This window comes from Protopterus annectens, chromosome 2.part1 (genome assembly GCF_019279795.1).
Source record: "Protopterus annectens isolate FY-2018-M chromosome 2.part1, PAN1.0, whole genome shotgun sequence".
NCBI classification, from domain to species: domain Eukaryota; kingdom Metazoa; phylum Chordata; order Ceratodontiformes; family Protopteridae; genus Protopterus; species Protopterus annectens.
Genome location: NC_056729.1, coordinates 674,708,101 through 674,729,371, shown reverse-complemented (window position 1 = coordinate 674,729,371; position 21,271 = coordinate 674,708,101). Strand labels below are relative to the sequence as shown.

At 41.4% G+C, this 21,271-nt stretch overlaps 1 protein-coding gene across 1 annotated transcript in view; it reads left to right on the top strand.

The window, feature by feature from the left end:
• The window catches only part of MTMR7 (myotubularin related protein 7), a 901,754-nt gene that overhangs the window by 737,395 nt on the left and 143,088 nt on the right, over window positions 1–21,271 (top strand). Inside the window, exon 12 of the mRNA XM_044062411.1 lies at window positions 19,542–19,676. Coding sequence (XP_043918346.1) covers window positions 19,542–19,676 — 135 coding nt within the window. The remainder of the gene's footprint in view (window positions 1–19,541; window positions 19,677–21,271) is intronic.

Here is a 21,271-nt window from a genome sequence, read left to right as displayed (position 1 = left end):
TAGGCAGGTAAAAGCTGCACTCTCTAAAGCCAAAAACACAGCATCCATGGGACCAGACAACATCCCAGGCTGCGTTTTACATGAACTTCAGAACAAACTGGCTCCCCACTTAAGCACCGTGTTCAATAATAGCCTCGCATCAGGCTTTGTGCCCACTGTATGGAGCACAGCAACAGTTATCCCACTCCACAAAGGGGGAGCCACCACTGATCCCGGGAACTATCAGCCTGTTAGCCTGGGGAGCCTGGTCTGCAAGGCCATGGAACGTATCATCATGGAACTCATAAACAAAGACATTGGTAACCTCCAAACTCTGGATCCCACTCAGTTCAGATTTGTGAAAGGCAGATCATGCCTCCTGAACCTGATCGACTTCTTTGAGGCAGTCACCAAAGCCGTAGATGTGGGTAAGGTGGTTTACATAGCCTATCTTGACCTCGCCAAGGCTTTCGACACCATCTCCCATTCTGGAATTATAGTTAAACTCACTAAACTAGGTATAAATCCCTACGTCACAAGATGGGTTGCCAACTGGCTCACTGACAGAACCCACACTGTAAAAGTTGCAGACTCCAAGTCTGACCTCAAAGCAGTGACAAGTGGAGTACCACAGGGTTCCATCCTGGGACCTCTTCTGCTCGGTATCTACTTTTCAGAAATACAGGCTAACACAGAAGGCCTCTGGCTAACGAAGTTCGCAGATGACTGCAAACTAGGAGCCATAGTCAAGTCCCCAAATGATGTGGACATCCTACTGAAGGGCCTCACTGAGACAGATGCCTGGTGTCAGAGCCATGGCCTCAAGCTTAATGCCAAAAAGTGCAGTGTCATCCCCTTTGGTAAAAACTCTGTACCCATGAACTACCACATAGGCAGCAATCTGCTTAACACCAAATGTGTGATAAGAGACCTTGGGACCCAGTTGGACAGTAGTCTTTCCTTTGATAGTCACATCGCCACAGTAGTCAGGAAGTCCTATGTGGCACACCTCATCATAAAAGGGTTCTCATCCAGAAAAAAAGAGGTCGTTGTTCCCCTCTACTCGACACTCATTAGACCCATTATAGAGTACAACGCCCCTTTTGGAATGTACCTCACAAGACATCTGCAGCAGCTGGAAAGGCCACAGATGTACGTCACAAAGAGGATTACTGGCCTCAAACAAATGCCCTACACTGACCGCCTCAAAAAACTCCAGCTTTACTCCATAGCATATCGCCTACTCCGAGGTGATCTCTGCCTGACATATAAAGCTATGTCAAACCCGGAGCTGTTGGGCATGCTACACCTAAAGAAATCCCAATCCCTCCGAGCTACTCGCTGTAGGGACCTAAACCTTGTCACCACAATAAACAGGACTTGCTGGAGGTATAGATTCCTGTCCCAGAAGCTTCCCATACTTTGGAACAGGCTACCCATCTATGTCAATCAAAGTTCTTCATTAGCACTCTTCAAGAAAAATCTTGATGAGTAGATGGGAAATAGGAAATATACCCCGGGGATCACGTCTGTGTCTCTGCTCGACAGTAGCACAGGAAAATAACCTTCTTGGGTGGCGTAAGCCAGGTAACCTTGTTGGCTAGGCTTATGTAGGCCCTTGGGCCGATAGCCTAGTACCTACCTATGAACCTATACCTAAATCTAGCTGCAGATGCAATAGCATACCCAATCAGCATTCTTATTAATAGATCAGTTACAGAATCCTGTGTCCTTAACTTGTGGAAAATGCACATATTCCCTTTCATAAAGGAGGTAATTCCACTTCCATCCCATAGCCATCCTATCTGCCCGCTCCAAATTTCTTGAAAGAAGTATACATCAACAATTTTTCCATTATCTCTTACAAAACAAGCTAATCACCAGTACTCAACATGGAGTTTGCCCAGACCACAGCACCTCCACTGCATTACTGTCATTTACAGACACTGTCAGTAAACCTCATGACTCTAATAAACTTGTATCTGCAGTATTTCTGTATCTATCAAAAGCCTTTGACACGGTCTCTCACAGTAAACTCCTCAGTCAACTTTCCACTCTGGGTCTGTCATCTCCATCTGTTCATGGGTCTATCATCTCCATCTGTTCAATGGTTCTCTTAACACCCTTGCTAACAGTCAACAAACTGTAAAATGGCAAGGATCCATCTCTGCATACCTTTCCACTTCCACAGATGTCCCACAGGGATCCATCTTTGGCCCCCTGCTATTCAATATTTTTATCAATAACCTACATTCATCTTCTTGTGAAGACACCTTGATTCAGTAAGCAGATGACTCTACCATCATCTGCTCTTCAAACACCTTAACTCACCTACAAGAAATCAGTCAACAAGCTGTCATCTCCATTGAAACCTGGCTTACAAGAGCCCAACTCCTATTCAGCCCCCCAGAAAACAAACTGCTCCTCTTTACTCCAAAAACTCCTATCTCTGACAAAGCATCTTTCAAAATATTTCAGCAAATGGCACTGCAATTGAATTAGTCCACCATACCAGACTATTAGGAGTCATAATAAATTACATCAAATTTGACCTCCCCATCCAAAGTAATATCAAGAAAATTCATCAAAAACTAGGCATGCTATACAGAAACAAGCGTTTTCTGAGAAAACCCACAAAATTATTCTAGCCAAAATCTAATTTCTGCCCTCCCTACTCTATGGAGCACCAATTCTAACCAGTTTACAATCTCCATAAAAAACAAACGTGAATGCTGTTACAACAGAATTGCCAAGTTTGCTACTAATTCATCCTCCTTTACCCATCACTTTAAAGCTCTGCATACCCATAGCTGGCTGGAACTCCCCCTCCACCTCTCCTACATTCAACTTATAACAAAACATAAAATCATGCACAAACCCTTAGCCTGCCCAACTCTTACCCCTTTAATCACTGTATAATTCCCTAAAAGACCTCTTAGATCAGAAGACAAACAACTTCTCAACATAAATAAACTGAATATCTCCCCTGGCCAAAGCCTATACTCCATACCCAGTAGAAAAAATGGAACTCCTTACCTCTAACCATCAGAACCATTTCTAACCTACCCATCTTTAAATGTTCCCTAAAAGAATACTTTACAGAATCTTGGACTGGCTCCTGTGCCAATCCTGACTGAACTTACTCACTCTACTTCACTCACTCCATGCAATCTAAATCACATTTCACAACCCCCTCCATCCTCATACTCTACTCTTTTGTTTTTCACACTCCCCTACCTTATCCACTTCATCTCTGCAGAACTTTCCTCTACCTCATTCTGTTTCCTCCCTACTCTCCTAAGCTACCCAAAACAACCTACCTTGCACTCTTTGTATAATATCCTTCTCTCCATCCTTCCTACTTCTATAACCATAATATGAACGCCATCTCTTATACTAAGACATCACTCAATTTCCCCTCACTGTCTGCAATCATGTAATCTCCAATATATCTTTTAAGTATCTTCTTAGAATTCTCAGGTCTCACTTGTCATATACTAATCTGTGTAACATAATATGACTATTGAGTTTTTCCTCACATATTTTCTCCAACTCATGTTATTGTTTTTTTTATTGCACTCTACTGTGAAAAACATGATCTATGTTTTTCTCATAACATTTATTCACTCTTGTGTTTTGTTGTGTAACATGATATTCTGTGATTTAAAATATATGTACTCGATTTTTGAAAGATTGTGATTGTGGAGCTTTTGTCCCGGGCCTGTACTGAAAATGGTCATTTTCTGGCTTAGTTGGACTTTCCTGGTAAACAATTGTGAAATAAATAAAATCTTTAAATGGCCTTAACACTTAGTTAGCTTAAGTTCAGATGCAAATGAAGAAAAATAAATTAAATTACTTCCATGACTTCTTTTCATGAAAGTCAAGTCTTATTGGAAGATGAGGCCAAGCTAAAGTCTGTGTACACTGTATTGTTCAAGGAAGCAATGTAACAATGAAAAAACAGTGAAATCCGAAGCCCAAGTGAACAAAGTTTCCCTAGACCAGGAATAATATCTTTCTCTCTCTCTCTCTCTCTTTCTCACTCTTACTCTCTGTGTCTCACATGGATCAGCACCACTTATCCAGGATGCCTGAAAATACCAGGCCAGAGATTTTTCAAAGCAGAAAATAAAAATATAAATTTATTTAAAGTAGAAAATAAAAATACATAAATAATGCAAGCGATGCAGAAAGCAGCTCTAAATAGTTGTTAGTCAGCTTAACTGCAGACACACTGAAAGAAATTAAATTATTTCCCTGGCTTCTTTTCTGATTTTAAAACCCCAGCAGAGAGTCAAACACTGAGTGCATGTAAGTGTAGGCCAAGTCTTTTCAGAGGAACTGCCTTTTTCATTTTTTTCTGTTTTCCTTGTATTACCCTTACCCTGTCTAGGTTCTAACCCTTTTCAGCCATTGTGGGTTTGCCTCTCTCTCCAACCGACACTGTCTTCTTGACAGTTTTTCTTGACCCCTCCCACCAGGAAAACTACCCTAGTCCACTCTTTTTTAATTTGTTTAATTCTTTCTTTAGGTTTTAGTACTGTTATTATTATTTTTTTTAATTTTATTTGACGTTTGTTTACCAGGAAAGTCCATTTGGAATATTATTCCATTTTCAGTGGATGCCCTGGTCGAAAAGCTCCACACAGAATATCTTTATTATATTTTACATTTTTACTTTGAGAATCCCACTGTAGGATAGGGAACTCTCTCCCCTTATCTCTCGGATTTTCTTTAAATCTCAAGGTCCCAATCCTACCCACTCAGGGTGCACACATTGCATACATGCTTTGGAATTAAGGAGCTTGTACGTGTGTAGTTCACATTTCTTTCTAGCCACTCAGACATTTCAGATCTCTTCCTACTATGCATTATTGGAAAGTTTTCACTTTTATTGAGTAACCTTTTAGTCGTGGTTATGGTGACCAAATCACAAGTCAGGAGCACCACAAGAGCTTCCTTTTTTGTTTGGAGCCAGGCTACAGTGCTGACATTTGTTACAGCTATCGGTTCTCCAACTCCTTGACACAGCTTCTTCAAGCTCCTGCATTTCATAAATACATTTCTGTCTCCACCCCTCTCATTACAATCTGTGAAGTCTGAAATATGAAAAATAATGTATTTTTCATTTTGTACATATCAGTTCATACTTTTATAACGCACTCGCCCTACTTTTGATTTTTATGTCATTTGTGTTCATAATTTTTTTAAACATGTTTTCTGTTTTCCAGTATGTAATGCATGATACACCGTATCAATAAAGGCAAACACATAGTTCACTGATTTTTTTTTACATTTGTCTACTTATGTGATTTATGCCATCTCTTGCACAGTTTGTGATGCATTCTGTACTGGTTAAGGAACAAGCATGTTAATAATAGGATTTATGAATATTTAAATTATATTAAAGTCAAAAATAGTGTGTGTATGTTGTAGAAGAATACTGTGTGTGTAAAAAGTTATTTCTGGAATGCAAGGAATTTGAGTGTCAGTTATTGTTTGATGCCTTCACCACTCCTGGTTTTAAATGCAAGTGTGAGTGTTATTTGAGAAAACTGAAATTATTACTTAGATGAAAATAAGGTGTTTAAATAGTTGATGTTTTATTTACTGAATAATGAGCTGAATCGTGTGGCGTAGCCAGAGTGTTTTAGTATCATAGGTTTAATGTGGAACTTGATCTGATGAAGTCTAATATATGATTTGTTTGGGAGATGAAAGCGCTTAGCATTTATTAAAATTCTTTGTTTTTTTATTAGCACCTCATTGCATTTTTTTCTATAGATAAAATTGGTACAGAACTTCTAAGAGATCAAATGCAAATACATTTTCCTAACAAATAAGGCAGTTTTTGTGATTGCATATTTGTGCTTGCAATCACTACGTTATTGTAATGGAAACATAGAAATATACTAGGAAAGGGATCATGAGGCTTATAAGATGCATAGCCACATAAACCTTTAAGAAGACAAACTTAAAAGTTCTAGCCACCCTTTTCAAGCACTTAATAGTGCTCACCTCCCATATCAAGCAGGGCAATACATAATAACCCTGGTGTAAATTTGTGTCTACCCATCCTGTTGTGAAGACTAGCCTTAAAGCCAAAGAAGTACTTTGTTTGACCTGTAGTGGTAACTTATTCCATAGGCTACGAATACTTTGAGTTAAGAATCTCTCTGTCTCCAGCAAGTCTTGTTTATTTGTTGGTGTAGGTTTAAGTCTTTAGTGCGGGTGTTTGTAATGCCACTGTTTTTCCAAAGAAATAGGAGATCAAATAGAACTGGGTCTTCAATGACTCGAAAAGCAAGACACAGATCACATGGCAACAACCTGTAGGCTACTAACTATAAGGAGAGTCGTACTAATCTATCAGGGTAGGTGAAGGATTTAAGGCCTTTAATTTCCTTGTTAGAAATGTCTAAGGCCCTTCCAGTTGAGCAGTAGGTTTGGATTTGTACATATCAAAGGGGGTATTGTATTCAGTGACAGATCTGATAATGAAAGACAGCGGTAGGATAAAGTCTTTAGATCTTGATGATATTCCCTTGGAAATTAATTGGGCCAGATAGGATTTCCTGGCCATGGTAGAAATAAGGTGATTGAATGAGAGAAAGCTATCCATATAAGTACCTTGATCTGGTTTGACCATATATGTCTGAAGAAGAGTACCATTTGTAACATATGAGGTGGAAGCAACCTTTCTGTCTAATGCTAATGTGCTGCACTTTTTTCATTTAGTCTGAGGCCCTTTTTGCTGCACCATATATGTATGTATTCCAGCCCTTGCTGGAGCTGTTTTGTATTCGTGGATGAGCAGATAAGTGTCCAGTTTACAGTCATCAGCAAACTTGTTCAGTCACACTTCTGGGATATTGACTTGAATGTCTGCAGTTATTAAAATTCTTTGTATTGTCATTATCAGCTCATTGCATTTTTTTCTACAAACTAATTTTGCACAATATTGAAGTCCTAAGAGATCAACTACAAAGAAATTTTCTTAATAAAAAATAAGACATTTTTTTTTGCAATTGAATCTTCATGTTTGTGATCACTATTCTATTGTGAAAGGAGCATCGGAACACATTAGGCATACGTCAAATTGATGATGGCATGGAACTGCCCCCATAGCACTCCCACTAGTTATAGATTTATATTCACAGAGTGAACTGGCAACTTTCTCCACTTGGGATCTGTAGGATAGCCAGTTTGCAATCCAGTCTGTAATGTGGAGTTTATATTAAGCTTGTCTAATTTTTCAGTAATGCTAGGACAGTGGGATAGTGTCAAAAGCCTTGGCCAGGTTGAGATAAGTGGTATGCACAGAATGACCACTGCCCACAGCCCCTGTAATCTTTTTCAAAGAAGCTTGCTAGGTTCAGGAGGCAGGACTCGCCCCTCAAAAAAAAAAAAAAAAATGACTGAGATCTAGATCAGTTAATTTATCTATTACTGCATACATGAGTTCTGCTATGATTCCTTTCATGGCTTTGCATACAAGGCTGGTGAGGCTGATGGGTTTATAATTGCCTGGGTCTGTAAGGGGCCACCTTTGTGTATTGGGGTGACAGAGGCTGTTTTCCAGGAATCGGGATAGGCTGGTGCTGAACAGTTTCAGTAGAGACTCAGGTAGTACATATTTGGTACTGATGAGAATGCAGCCCGGTGTGTTATATGGTCCCATGGCAGTATTATGTTTAGCCTTGTCAAGGATTCTAAAACTTGTTCCAAGGTGATTACAAGGGAATTCTCAGGGATAGTGGGGGCAACAATTTGGATAGGAGTGGTAAAGTTAGGACTACATCTGTCTGCTAATATATTGGCTATATCCTTGGATTCCAAAAGAATGTTGTTATGGTTGAGCTCACTGCAGTGTTGGACATTATTCCATAATTTTCTGACGTAACTGAAGAAAGCTTTGTAGTTTCCTTTGGAATGAATAGCAACCTCGAGTTCATACTCTGCTCTACATTTTCTAATAGCGTTTTTAAGTTCCTTGCTGTTATGTTTCATTGTAGTTTTAAAGTAGGAAGATGGGGATTTCTTGCAAATGTTCATTATTTTGCTTTTGTTCTACAGTTTATTAAAATGGGTGTTCCACCAGAGAGACTTATTCCTAAATTTACTGTTACATTTAGGGTGGATGATGAATGCCTTTTCTATGTGACTATTCAGGTGCTGGTAGAAGTCAGAAGTGAATGTAGCAACCCTCTCAGTTGGGTCCATTTTGTAAGGGATTATTGGGAATATTTTGCATAGGTCTTATACAAGCTTGAAGTATGTTTACCTTGGAGAGGTCCCTAAAGATGGTCTCATTTGGTGGTGTGGTGATACCAGTAGGTCTAACAGAGAAGATGTGACTGATGTGTGGTCAGACTTAATCAGGCATGAGAAAATGAAGTGTGGAAGCAAAAGCAAGGGCTAGGTGTGTAAGGACCAGGTCAAAAATAATAGCGTGAGTAGTTTTACAATTTGCTCCAGTGCGTTGGTATTACCGAAGTATAGAAAATGCTGAGCGTAACTATATTTTGTGGTGCAAGTATGCTAATCAGTCCTTGGATAATTGGAGTCCCCTAATAAGAAGGTAGTTGGTGTGATATTTAATGCCTTAATGGTGTTAATGTAATTTATGTGATCTTTGAGTGACATTGCTGTGGATCTGTTACTAGCAATGAAGAAATAGTTGTATTTGTTGATTTGAATCTCTGCACAATCTCCAAATCAGGGTGGTGGGTAATTTGATGTGAAGAAGTGATGTTTCTAGCAATTATAGGTACTCCCCACAGTTTTTCAAGGGTCTGAAGGCATAATAGGTGCTACAGCTATTTTTCACTGTGTGAGAGCTAAAATGTGTCTTTCAAATGTGCCACTAATGTTAGAAAAATGGAGATTGAATACCTACTCTCTTGATAGAGATGTTTGCGTCACTTTGAGGATGTTTTTATGGCCACATAAAAAACAGCTATGTCTTCCATTAATGGCTGGAAGCACCAGTGCTTTTTTCACCTCTAAAATGTGTGAAAGAGCGGGGAAATGCAATTTGGTAAACAACTGTAAAGCAGTCAATTTGCTAACAAACTCTTAATTTATTTGTCAGTTTGGTAGAGAACAAATTGCTTGCATTGTTTAGAAATGAATCAATTAAATAATTTAAGCACGCTTCCACAATGATGTCAGTACTTCAGACGATCCTTTACTTTGGCCCACAGCCATCAGCATGCAAAATGCTGAACCTCAGTGGACATCACCTTTGACACTGCATACTCTCTCTGGATCCAAATAGAGACTAAGAAAGGGTAGAGGCGTCCACTGAAAGGTGTAAAAGCCTGAATGGTTGTTCCCATGAGAGTCACTAACTGACTCTTAACCCATCTGCCATCCTGCAGTAATGGCTCATTTGTATTCAGAATGAGCACACTAATTGGACCCAACCAGCATGCCCACTGTAAATCAAGCATATACCAATCAAAAAATTTCAGCTAGTAAAGTATGATTGAGAGGCCAGACTTTGTATTAGTATATGCTAAGGGACAGAGAAAAATACAAAAAAAATCAGGTGTGTTGTTTAAACTAAAACATCAAAAGCTTGCCTGATTTTCCTTGTATTTCTGCAGTGTCCCTCACCTGTTAAAAAATAGAAAATAGAAAAAACAACAAAGGAGAGTCCGTGTTACCTGTTTTTTCTCCTGTACTGCACTGATGCACTGTGCAAGCATGGGAACGCAAGTGTCATACACATGCGCAGCACATCAGTAAAGAAGGAAGAAAGCAGAGGAGCACTACAGCACCATTATACAAAGACATCATTAAAGAAAGGTAAGCAATTTCTTTTTGTATGCCCTCGTGATCAAATCACACCAACCATGGGTAAATCCTGTAATACCCACACCCACTCGTGGGTTATTGCTAAAGTATATTATGTATCTAAAGTATATTATGTATCTAAAATAGCTACACTTACAGGGAAAGTTACAATGAAATCAATAACAGAATAACCAATACTGTCACATTAGATTCAGATTTGGTTGCACATACTACTGTTAACCTAGTGGTTTCTGGCATCTACCCTATTGTTATTCATGAAAGAGTTCTTTAACTGTCTTAAACCTATCATGCCGTCAGTACATTTGTATATTTTGTCACAGTTACACTTATAGGTTCATAGATGTTTACTAGGCTAACAACCACAAGGGTCTTTTTTTATCCTAGCCATGCATCCCAAATCTATGATAAGTTCTCGTACCCTTGGTAAGTGTAAACTGGGGCTTGGGAGATAAAACATTTACAAGCAGGTGGTATATTTACCTATTCCAGAGCAGGTCAGCCATTATTCTAGATTTAAACCTGTAACCTAGGATATGCAAGTCCCTCTGTAAAGTACTGTCCAGCCTCCATCTGTTATGTTCTTAGCACTTGTTGGCATTCACCCAAACCATAGTCCTTGGTCCACTTGCACTTGTGTTGGTCTCAAAGAAGATAACTAGTGTAATGTTAATGATTTCATTGCAACTTTCCCTTTAAGTGATGCAAAGGTAAGGGAAAACACCTCTTAAACTTTACAAAAAAGCACCTAAACAGGCATGTCCAAGGGTCAGCTTCTGGTGTTTTCTCCTGTCCACCTGGTGAATCTGGGCATACTGGGGCAATGCGGCAACTGCCTCATGTACGCAGACAATCCTCTCCTCCTACCACCCAACACTACAACCTGCGAGGGATGCACTTACATAGCCAAACTAGAAGCAAAGCTCTCTCCGGCCAAGATTGTGCTAGACCGTCAAGAGGAGAAGGTTAGCACCTGCATCACACCTTAAGCAGCTCATAGCCCTTCAAAACCCACACCATCAACATCCACACATAGCAACACTAAACCCACATATGTGGAGGCCCTTAACATTAACCTGTCCAAGCAACAAGGACCTCCGAAGCCAAAACGCAAACAAACACCAGTCACAACCAAAGTGACACATAGCTCACAACACCAGTGTGCCACCCAAAAACAGCCCCTAAGGCAAGACAATGTACCCAACACTTTAGTCATAGGTGACTCTATAGTCAGGCACACTGATGTCCCACTCACCAGACTGAACAAGGAGAAAATTACAGTCAGCTGCCTGTCGGGTGCCAGGATCCGCCACATAACGCATGCACTCAAGTCACTCCACAGAAAGTACAAATACGACTCTGTCATTGTCCATGCTGGAGTGAATGACTTGAGACGTACCTCCCTGGACTACATGAAAAGTGAAATGTGACCCAGGCAGGTATGACCCTAGCCCTGAGTAGCATCCTGCCTTCACCCAGAATGATACCACAATATAAGGGCAAAATGATTGACTTCAACAATTGGCTAAGCGTCTGGTGTCATTCAAAGGGGATCCAGTATTTGTCTGCCTGGGAAGACATGATCGACAAACCACGATGCTTTGCCAGAGATGGTCTGCACCTGTCACCCCAGGGATTCAGGTTACTGGCTAAAGCTCTTGCCACCCCTATAGTGCCTTTTTTAGGCAAGCTTCAAAGGATAAAATCACCACCGTAATAGATAGAAGCATGCAAAATCTGAAGGTAATGCTACTCAATGCTAGAAGTCTAAACCTCAAAATGCAGTCTCTCGAGGCACTCCTAAAAATGGAGAACATCGATATCTGTGCAGTAACTGAGACTTGGTTCAAGGCTCCAGTGAGCACCCCTGCAATACCAGGCTATAATTAAACACTGAAGGTGGAGGAGTGTCCATATTCACCAAGGATATTCACACCTCCAGGCTAGTTGCTCAGCACAATGCATCTGAAATTCTCCAGGTGCAACTAACACTAGGTAAGACTGCAATCCAAATTGTAGCTTGCTACAGATCCCCCACCATGCCCCAAGATTCTCACTACACCTTTCTAAACATACTGGAAAATATTAAGATACAACCAAACACCCTAATACTGGGTGATTTCAACTACCCTGCCATTAATTGGGAAAACTACTCAGGTACCAACTCCTTTTCCCAATGGTTCTTGGAATTCATAAATTCCAATGCCCTGGATCATCTAATCCATTGTCCCACCAGGGGCTCCAATATCCTAGACCTGGTGATTACCAACAAGGAAGATAGATGCTCCACACTAGTGGTCACCCCCCTCATTGGTCAGGTCTGACCATAAGCAAATCACCCTTGACATCCACATCCCCCCCTCCCCCCAGTAAGGAAACCTCCTTAAAAAACTTCTCCAAAGCCACCTTTAAGCTACTGAAGTCAGAAGTGACAAACTTCACAACACCCACGCAGACGGGATCTGGAAGTTCGACTGCAGAATCCTACACTAAGGCACTGTATGAGCACATCCACTCGTGCATGAATCGTGCCATCCCAAATAGAACCAAGATGCTCTTCTCCAAAAAAAGGAAGCCAATCTGGTGGTCCCCTGCTATAAACAAACTATACAACAGAAGGAAGAAACTGTTGCAAAAAAGAGGAAAATCCCAAGATGCAAAAAACTCCCTCGCCAGCCTCAGTAAGAAGCTGAGATCCCTCATAAAATCCTCAAAAGCTAGTTATGAAAATAAAATTGCCAAAGATTCCAAAGACAACCACAAGGCATTCTATAGTTATGTCAAGAATCTAAATGGCAATGCTCGGATCTGCTCTGAGTTACAACAGAATGGCATTAAATATACTGATCCCAAGGATATTGCCAATATTCTGGCAGATCGATTTAGTGCCAACTTCACCCCCCTCAAGGGCCCATCTCAATACCAAAAGATTGCCAAATTCCGATAATCATGGCCACACAGGTAGAAACCGCACTCTCCAAAGCTAAGAATACAACATCCATGGGACCAGATAACATCCCAGGCTGTGTACTACATGAACTACAAAATGAACTGGCACCTCACCTGGGTGTCATGTTTAATCATAGCCTCACCTCAGGCTTCGTGCCCACTGAGTGGCGCACAGCTATAGTTATTCCGCTCTCACACACACACACACACACACACACACACACACACGTCATTTAGGTCATGCAATACTGTCCACCTCACCTGGTCCAACAAAACTGGTCAACACCTGTGTCCCCAACAGGTACGGCCCTGTGTCATTAGTGCCTGAGTGTCTGTGAGCCACTTTATTTTGCTGGCATGCATCTAACGTTTAATGAGCAACCTGCTGCCTCTACTTGCTGGCAGTAACTCATGGCTGCTGGCTCTTGCTACTGAACTGTACAAGTAAAGCACATCACTTCACACATATTGTGCGTTTAGTGATTCAGAAATCTCCTTGGAAGTGTGATTCACTGGCTACCATTTTGTTCCTCGTGAAAGTGACACTGCTTTTAGAATAGATTCAGGAGAATGTGTCATTGGTGATTGTTGGAGAGAATCTTCATGGTGCTCGAAGAAGAGCAAAATTATGGTTAATCCCTTCATAACCAGTTCAGGGAACACCTAATGGGCTTTAGTGATGGTGCATTTAAGTCAGTAGATGCACAGTATGGCATGACTCAGGTGTTAACTTCAGTTGCGGGTATTACTGGGATGGGGAACATTGCCGGCTTTGTTAAGATGACCTGCATTGCCAAAACATTGAAGTGAATTAAAAGTAAATGTTGTGCAGCACAGCTTTGAATGCTCTTGTAAATGGGACAGCACTGTATATTTCCACCTGTGTTATGCTTGGGGCTCTTCTTGCTGTTGTTGAGTATTTGTCAGTATTAGCTCAGGAAATATGTTTAGGCTACTCTGTAGAGCTTCAGTGTCAGGTAGAGGTGAACTGGCATTTAATGGAATAGACTACATTTAATGTGGGCTTCTACAGGAACCTGGTATGGATTAGGGTTATGCTATACCATCTCACAGTACCTGCACAACAGCTGGTGTATGCATGGGGTACACTTATCTGCTTGCTGCTTCTCATGTAGGTAATGGGATGGATGCAAATAAATGTGACCTGTACCTGTTGTTCTGGCATCTTACCTTACTCATGTCACAGTCCCCATCTGTGACCATTTTGTTTGTAATTGTGAATCCACTAAAGCCATCAGGAAACACTAGCAGCCAGCTATGATTAGCTCTAATCTCAAATGCTGAACTGTGTTTAATTATATTTTGTCCATTGCCAGTATAGCATCACTTGTGGGAAACCTTTTGTCTCTCCTTCCTGCAGCTCCAAATAATAGATTGATTCACCAGGCACTTTAACAATGGCCTAGCCCAGCTTAGGCTGCTGATAATGAGAGTGAAGGGCATGAGGCTGGAAGCGTCTCATCAAAGGCATAGTCTTGGCTGTCATTGTCCATGTTGGTGTGAATTACCTGAGACGTACCTCCCTGGACTACATGAAAAGAGACATGGAGGAGCGCTCCGATCTTGTATCCCAGGCAGGTATGACCCTAACCCTGAGTAGCATCCTGCCATCACCCAGAATACCACCACAGTACGAGGACAAAATGATTGACTTCAGCAATTGGCTAAGCTTCTGGTGTCATTCTAAGGGGATCCAGTATTTGTCTGCCTGGGATGACATGATCGACAGACCACAATGCTTTGCCAGAGATGGCCTGCACCTGTCGCCCTTAGGATTCCGGATACTGGCTAAGGCTCTTGCCACCCCTATAGTGCCTTTTTTAGGCAAGGTTCAAATGACAAATTCACCACCGTAACAGGTACAAGCAAGCAAAATCTGAGGGTAATGCTACTCAATCCTAGAAGTCTAAACCTCAAAATGCACTCACTCGAGGCACTCCTTAAAATGGAGAACATTGACATCTGTGCAGTGACAGAGACCTGGTTCAAAGCTCCAGAGAGCACCCCTGCATTACCAGGCTACAATTCATACCACACCTTTCGGCCATCTAACCCAGAACGAAGCACTAAAGGTGGAGGCGTGTCCGTATTCATTAAGGATATCCACACCTCCAGGCTAGTTGCACAGCATAATGCATCCGAGATTATCCAAGTGCAACTAACTCTGGGCAAGACCGCAATCCAAATTGTAGCTTGCTACAGACCCCCCACCATGCCCCAGGATTCCCACTCTTCATTTCCTGATACACTGGAAAGTATTAGGGTACAACCCAACACCCTAATAATGGGCGATTTCAACTACCCCACCATTAACTGGGAAAACTACTCATGTACCAACTCTTTTGCTCAACGTTTTCTAGAATTCACAAATTCCAACACCTTGGATCAACTTATTCACATCCCCACCAGGGGCAGCAATATCCTAGACCTGGTCATTACCAACAGGGAAGATAGATGCTATCCCTAACAGAACCAAGATGTTATCTTCCAAAAAAAAGGAAGCCAATCTGGTGGTCCTCTGCCATAAATAAACTGTACAACAGAAGAAAGAAACTGTTGCAAAAAAAGAGTAAAATCCCATGACTGGAGGAACTTCCCTGGTCAACCTCAGTAAGAAGCTGAGATCCCTCATAAAATCCTCCAAAGCTAGTTATGAAAACAAAATTGCCACTGACTCTAAAGACAACCACAAAGCATTCTATAGCTATGTCAAGAATCTCAATGGGAACACTCAGATCTGCTCTGAGTTACAGCACAATGGCAATAAATATACAGAATCAACTGATATTGCCAACATCCTAGCAGATAGTTTCAGTGCTAACTTTACCCCCCTCTCACCCCCTAGAGGGCCCATCTCTATACCAGAAGAATGCAAAGTTCCTATAATCACGGCTGCACAGGTAAAAAACACACACTCCAAAGCCAAGAACACAGCATCCATGGGACCTGACAATATCCCAAGCTGCGTTCTACACGAACTACAGAATGAACTGGGACCCTACCTAAATACCATGTTCAATCATAGCGTCACCTCAGGCTTTGTACCACTGAATGGCACACCACAACGGTTATCCCACTCCACAAAGGGGAAGCCACAATGGACCCCGGGAACTACCTCCCCATTAGCCTGACTAGCCTGGTCTGCAAGGCCATGGAACGTATCATCGTGGAACTCATAAACAAAGACATTGGTAATCTCCAAGCTCTGGACCCTACCCAGTTTGGATTTGTAAAAGGCAGATCATGTCTCCTAAACCTGATTGACTTCTTTGAAGCAGTCACCAAAGCCATAGATGAGGGTAAAATGGTTCACGCAGCTTATCTGGATCTCGCCAAGGCTTTCAACACCATCCCCCACTCTGGAATTATAGATAAGCTCACTAAACTAGGTATAAATCCCTATGTCACAAGATGGGTTGTCAACTGGCTCACGGACAGAACCCACACTGTGAAAGTAGCGGATTCCAAATCCGACTTCGAACCAGTGACAAGTTGAGTACCACAGGGTTCAGTCCTGGTTCCTCTCCTGTTTGGTATCTACTTCTCTGAAGTGCAGGCTAACACAGAAGGTCTTTGGCTAACAAAGTTTGCAGATGACTGCAAACTAGGAGCCATAATCGAAACTCCTAACAATGTGGACAAACTACAAAAGGGCCTCACTGAGACAGATACCTGGTGTCAAAGCCATGGCCTGAAGCTCGATGCCAAAAAGTGTATTGTCATCCCCTTTGGTAAAAACTCATACCCATGAACTACCACATAGCTGGTAGTCTACTTAATGCCGAAAATGTGATGAGACCTTGGGACACAGGTGGACAGTAATCTCTCCTTTGATAATCACATCGCCACAGTGGTCAGGAAATCCTTCTACATGGCTCATCTCATCACAAAAGGATTCTCATCCAGGAAAAAAGAGGTAATTGTTCCCCTCTACTCATCACTCATTAGACCAATTATAGAGTACAATGCCCCTTTTGGTATGTACCTCACAAGACATCTACAACAACTGGAAAGACCACAGAAATACCTCACAAAGAGGATTACTGGCCTCAAACAGATGCCCTATGCAGACCGTCTCAAAAAACTACAGCTTTACTCCATCACATATCGCCTACTCAGGGGCGACCTCTACCTAACATACAAAGCTATGTCAAACCCAGAGCTATTGGACATGCTCCACTTAAAGAAATCCCAATCCCTCTGAGCTACACGGTCTAGGGACCTAAACCTTGTCACCACAATAAACACATGCTGGAGGGATAGATTCCTGTCCCAGAGACTTCCCATACTCTGGAACAGACTACCTATCTATGTCAAACAGAGCTCCTCATTAGCACTCTTCAAGAAAAATCTTGATGATTGGATGGGAAATGGGAAATTCACTCCAGGGATCACTTCTGTGGCTCTGCTCGACAGGGGCACAGGAAAATAATTTTCTTGTGTGGCAAAAGCCAGGGTACATTTTTTGGCTAGGCTTATATAGGCCCTAGGGCCAATAGCCTAGTACCTACCTATGAACCCAAGTAGCCCACACTCTGGTAGAGCAGGTGATAGAGACTGCAGTGGTAACATTCATGGGCATGTATGTGGCCCAGATGGAGAGCCTTCTGCAGCAGATAGCATAATTGCCCACCTGGTCGGCTCTGACCACTGGGTCACAAGGGGGAGGGTGTGGCCCATACCATTGGCCATCCTGATGCATCATGTGGTGATTAACAGTTATTTTTGTCACATATAGGGTGGCAGATACTATGCTGCTGTATGCTCCCAACCTCATCCTCATCCAGGTGTGTCACACCCCATACCAAGTACATTGTCCAGCCTTTTTTTTTCTCTGTACATTTCATGTCTCTCCATCCTAATATGTGCATTTCCACTTTCTTTGTGTTGTTCTGTAGGTGTATCTGTCTGCTTACCCCTACACACTATCCTACCCCTTTCCTACTCTGATTTTCCTTTCACCCATCCCCTTTTCCCCCTCACTCTCTAAAGCAAAACATAAAGCACTATCACCACCAAAAATGTTGCTCTGCTTTCCTCCTTCCTGTGCGCCCCTTTACATGCCCCTTCTGTGTGTCCCTCCACTAGCTTCTTTCCCATTTTTTCCTATGTGCCTCTTCCTCTCTTTTTATACATGAAATAGGTGTCCACATAGGTATATACCAAAGCACTTCATTTGCAAATATTTTATGGCTACATAGCTTATGTGGTGGTTTGTGCCTTCCTGCTGATGGATGGTACTAGCACACACATCATAGCTATTAGATACAATTTTTTTTGGATGCATGGGTTTGCAAATTCAATTTTTCAGGTCATGTAAGAGTTGTGCAGTATGGTACATGACCTCTTTAAGGAATGTGCCTAGCCCTTCTATGCATGTGTTTCACTGTATAGATGTGTCTGGCTTACATAGTTTCACTACACTGACGTGTCTGTTTAAATAGTTGCTGTTCTTCTCATTTATGCACCCCAGAGCACAGCCAGCAGCACAGAAGCTGTCCTTTCTCACTTTGAACATTTCATGTCTCTGTAGTTCCACAGAGTGCCAACCAGCCACTTATGTCGTGCACAGAAGTGCAGCATATCACACTGAGTCCCAGCAGTAATATCCCAAGCAATCCAGAAATTAGGATTTCATACAAAGCTCCTCCATATCTGTCTGATTATGCAAAGTATCTGCTGCTCGGTCCTTTTTCCGCCCCTCTCTGCCTGTTCTGCTTATATTCTAACAAGTGCTCAACAATCCGTACAACTCAGAATGGAGCAGAAACTTACTAATTTGCCTGTTTTGCCATATGACAGCAAGGGGAAATCTCACTATTGTCTAATGCTTTATAAATTGTACTAGATTAAAATTAACATCCATTGGTTTTCTAGCCTGTTAAGGCTAGCATGTAAACTAGTATGCAAGGATAATTGTCCCTCTTTATCCAGCATTATAAACAGGAAACAGACTGTGTAAATTAAGGGTTTCTACTGCCAGCCTTGTTTGTAGCCCCAAAAGAAACTGGTATGATGACTCTAAATCTTCCTTGATTGATTGAGGGCTTAGCAATAAGCTTTTTTCACACATGCATGTGAGACTGCAAGTAAAAAGTAATTCTTCAAGAAACTGGAACTACACCTGTTGCTTTAAGTTAAACTCTGCATCTGGTGTTTGTACTGTCCTCTTAACTTGCCTGAAATAGTCCATCTGTGTCAATTAATCTCTGCAGTCAGACTTGCTTCCAGAATGTTCTTGTCTGTCCCAGAATATAATACGTTTTCATGGTCCTTGTTATTTGTCTTTATTTGTATGTATTACTGTTACTGAACCTGTGACATATTTAATTATTCACACTTGCTATGGAATGTTCTTACACAATGTTTTTTTTGTGTCTGTAATTGAGATTTCCATCTCGCTTCCCATTTGGACTCTCCTGGTTTACTAGGATGTAAACATCAGATAATGACATGTTAAGATACCTTCCATAGTGTAGTTTGTTGTTCGGAAAAATTTTGAGGGAAGGGGTGGTCTTAGTAGGCTGAAGCTATGGCTGCATGCTGTAGCTTAGGGCACCTGTTTACAGTGCACCACTTATTTGTAGGCAGTGTCTTGAATGTGGGCTTTTATCCCCACCAGCATTACCTAGAAATATGATTGATTTGGTAAAAGAATGCAGCTGTTAGCCTGGGAGTGGCCCAACCTGCTGTACTTTTTACAATTGATTAGTAATTTTAACCTCTGAATGCCTTTCACATAATGAGGATATTGTTTTTATTTTTATCAGCATTCAGGAGAAAACCTTTTCACTTTGGGCAAACTTGTGGAAAAACAGGGCAGACTACATGAATCCTCTTTACAGACCAGACCACAGCCAAACTCAAGGTGTACTGAGACCGGATACCACACCTTATAATTTCAAGTACGTTTTGTTTTTTTATTTCCTCTGTTTGTGACATGAGGCCTTGTATGCACTTAAATAATGTATCAGAGGATGTTGAAAGTCATGTTTAAAGTAAATGTTGATACAGCCTTTGTTTGGTGTGTATTCAAGATAAGATGTTCAACTATTCCAAATGCATTAGTTATGCTTAATATACATCATTTTAAATACAGTTGTGCAGTGCTGACAGAAAACTAAAATTAACTCTCTCTCTCAATGGAAACTGTACTTTTGTTTACCTAGTTTAGATTGCAGTTTAAGGTCTGCATGTATTGAATATGCCTAATATAACATACATATTATAAAGTAAGGGTGGCTTGCAGTTAGAAATTTTGAGTGGCCACAAAATTACAGTATCTTTAGGGAAGTGTGGGTGCACGTATCCCAGCAGAAGAAATGTAAGTGGAATGGTAATGTGGGTTATCCTTTTTTCTATAATTATTCACTTACTATGTAGATGCAAGTGTGTTATATTGATACAGTAATTGTTTTCCATGTTGGGGATTGGAACATTTTGATTCTGTGCTCTCCACACTCCACATATCAACTTTATGAAGATTATGTAACTAAGCAGTGTAGATGGCAATGAAGATTTTATCCCCATTTATGAGAATTGGAACCTGTGGGTATATATGTATTCTAAATCAAAGAGGAAATATCAAACCATGTCAAGTAGTATGGCTATAACCCCTAGAGATCAAAGGGTGTAGTGGTCAGCTGTCTCCAAAGGAGAAATTGATACTGCATTAATATGGGTGTTATTTTATACTGGACTTACATGAGTACAGAGCTGTAGATATGTGACTTTGTCATCTAAGCCACTAAAGGACTGTAGCTTTTATAACCTACTTGCTGTATGACATTGTACAACTTGCTTAACTTCCTAGTGCTGTCACTGTGGCAGCAGCTAAACTTCAAAACCCTACTCTTTGCCCTTGCTCTATACCTGTACCTTCACCGGCCCTGCTCCTATTTGCAAGGTCCTTGTGACTGTTCCTTTCCCTGTCTCTGGGGACCTTCCATAATATTCCTTCCTTCTGCTGACTTGACAGCTCAGCTTTCTCTCTCTTCTTGTCCTGGACTGTTGTGAATCTCCTTCTCTTTGCTACCTCTGACGTTCTTGGTAACCTGTAGCTACTACTCTTGCTCCTTTCTTTCAACCTTCAATAGCTATCCTCCCAGCCTGCCCCCCCCCCTCGCTGTTCTTTCTTCACTAATGACTGATTGACTACTTTGCCTTTGTAGCTCGAGGCTTGGGATTATCCTCGCTTCATTCGCCCTCACTACGCTCGGACTCACTTCGCTTCTCTACCCACCCCCCATTATCATTTCCTTTATACTTTCCTGTAGACACACCCCTTCCTGTTCTGCCAGAAAGTCACTGTTCTCCCATGCTCACTCTCACTACTTTCACCTGTATCTCTTATAGATCCCAGTTCTCTTTATAGTCCACCTCCCCCTACTGGCTAACCTAAATCCTATATTGTAGTCTTTATTATATACTACTAACTAACCCAACTGCTACTTGACTTCTTTTAACTCCCAAAAATGACTGTCTCACCTTTTATTATTTC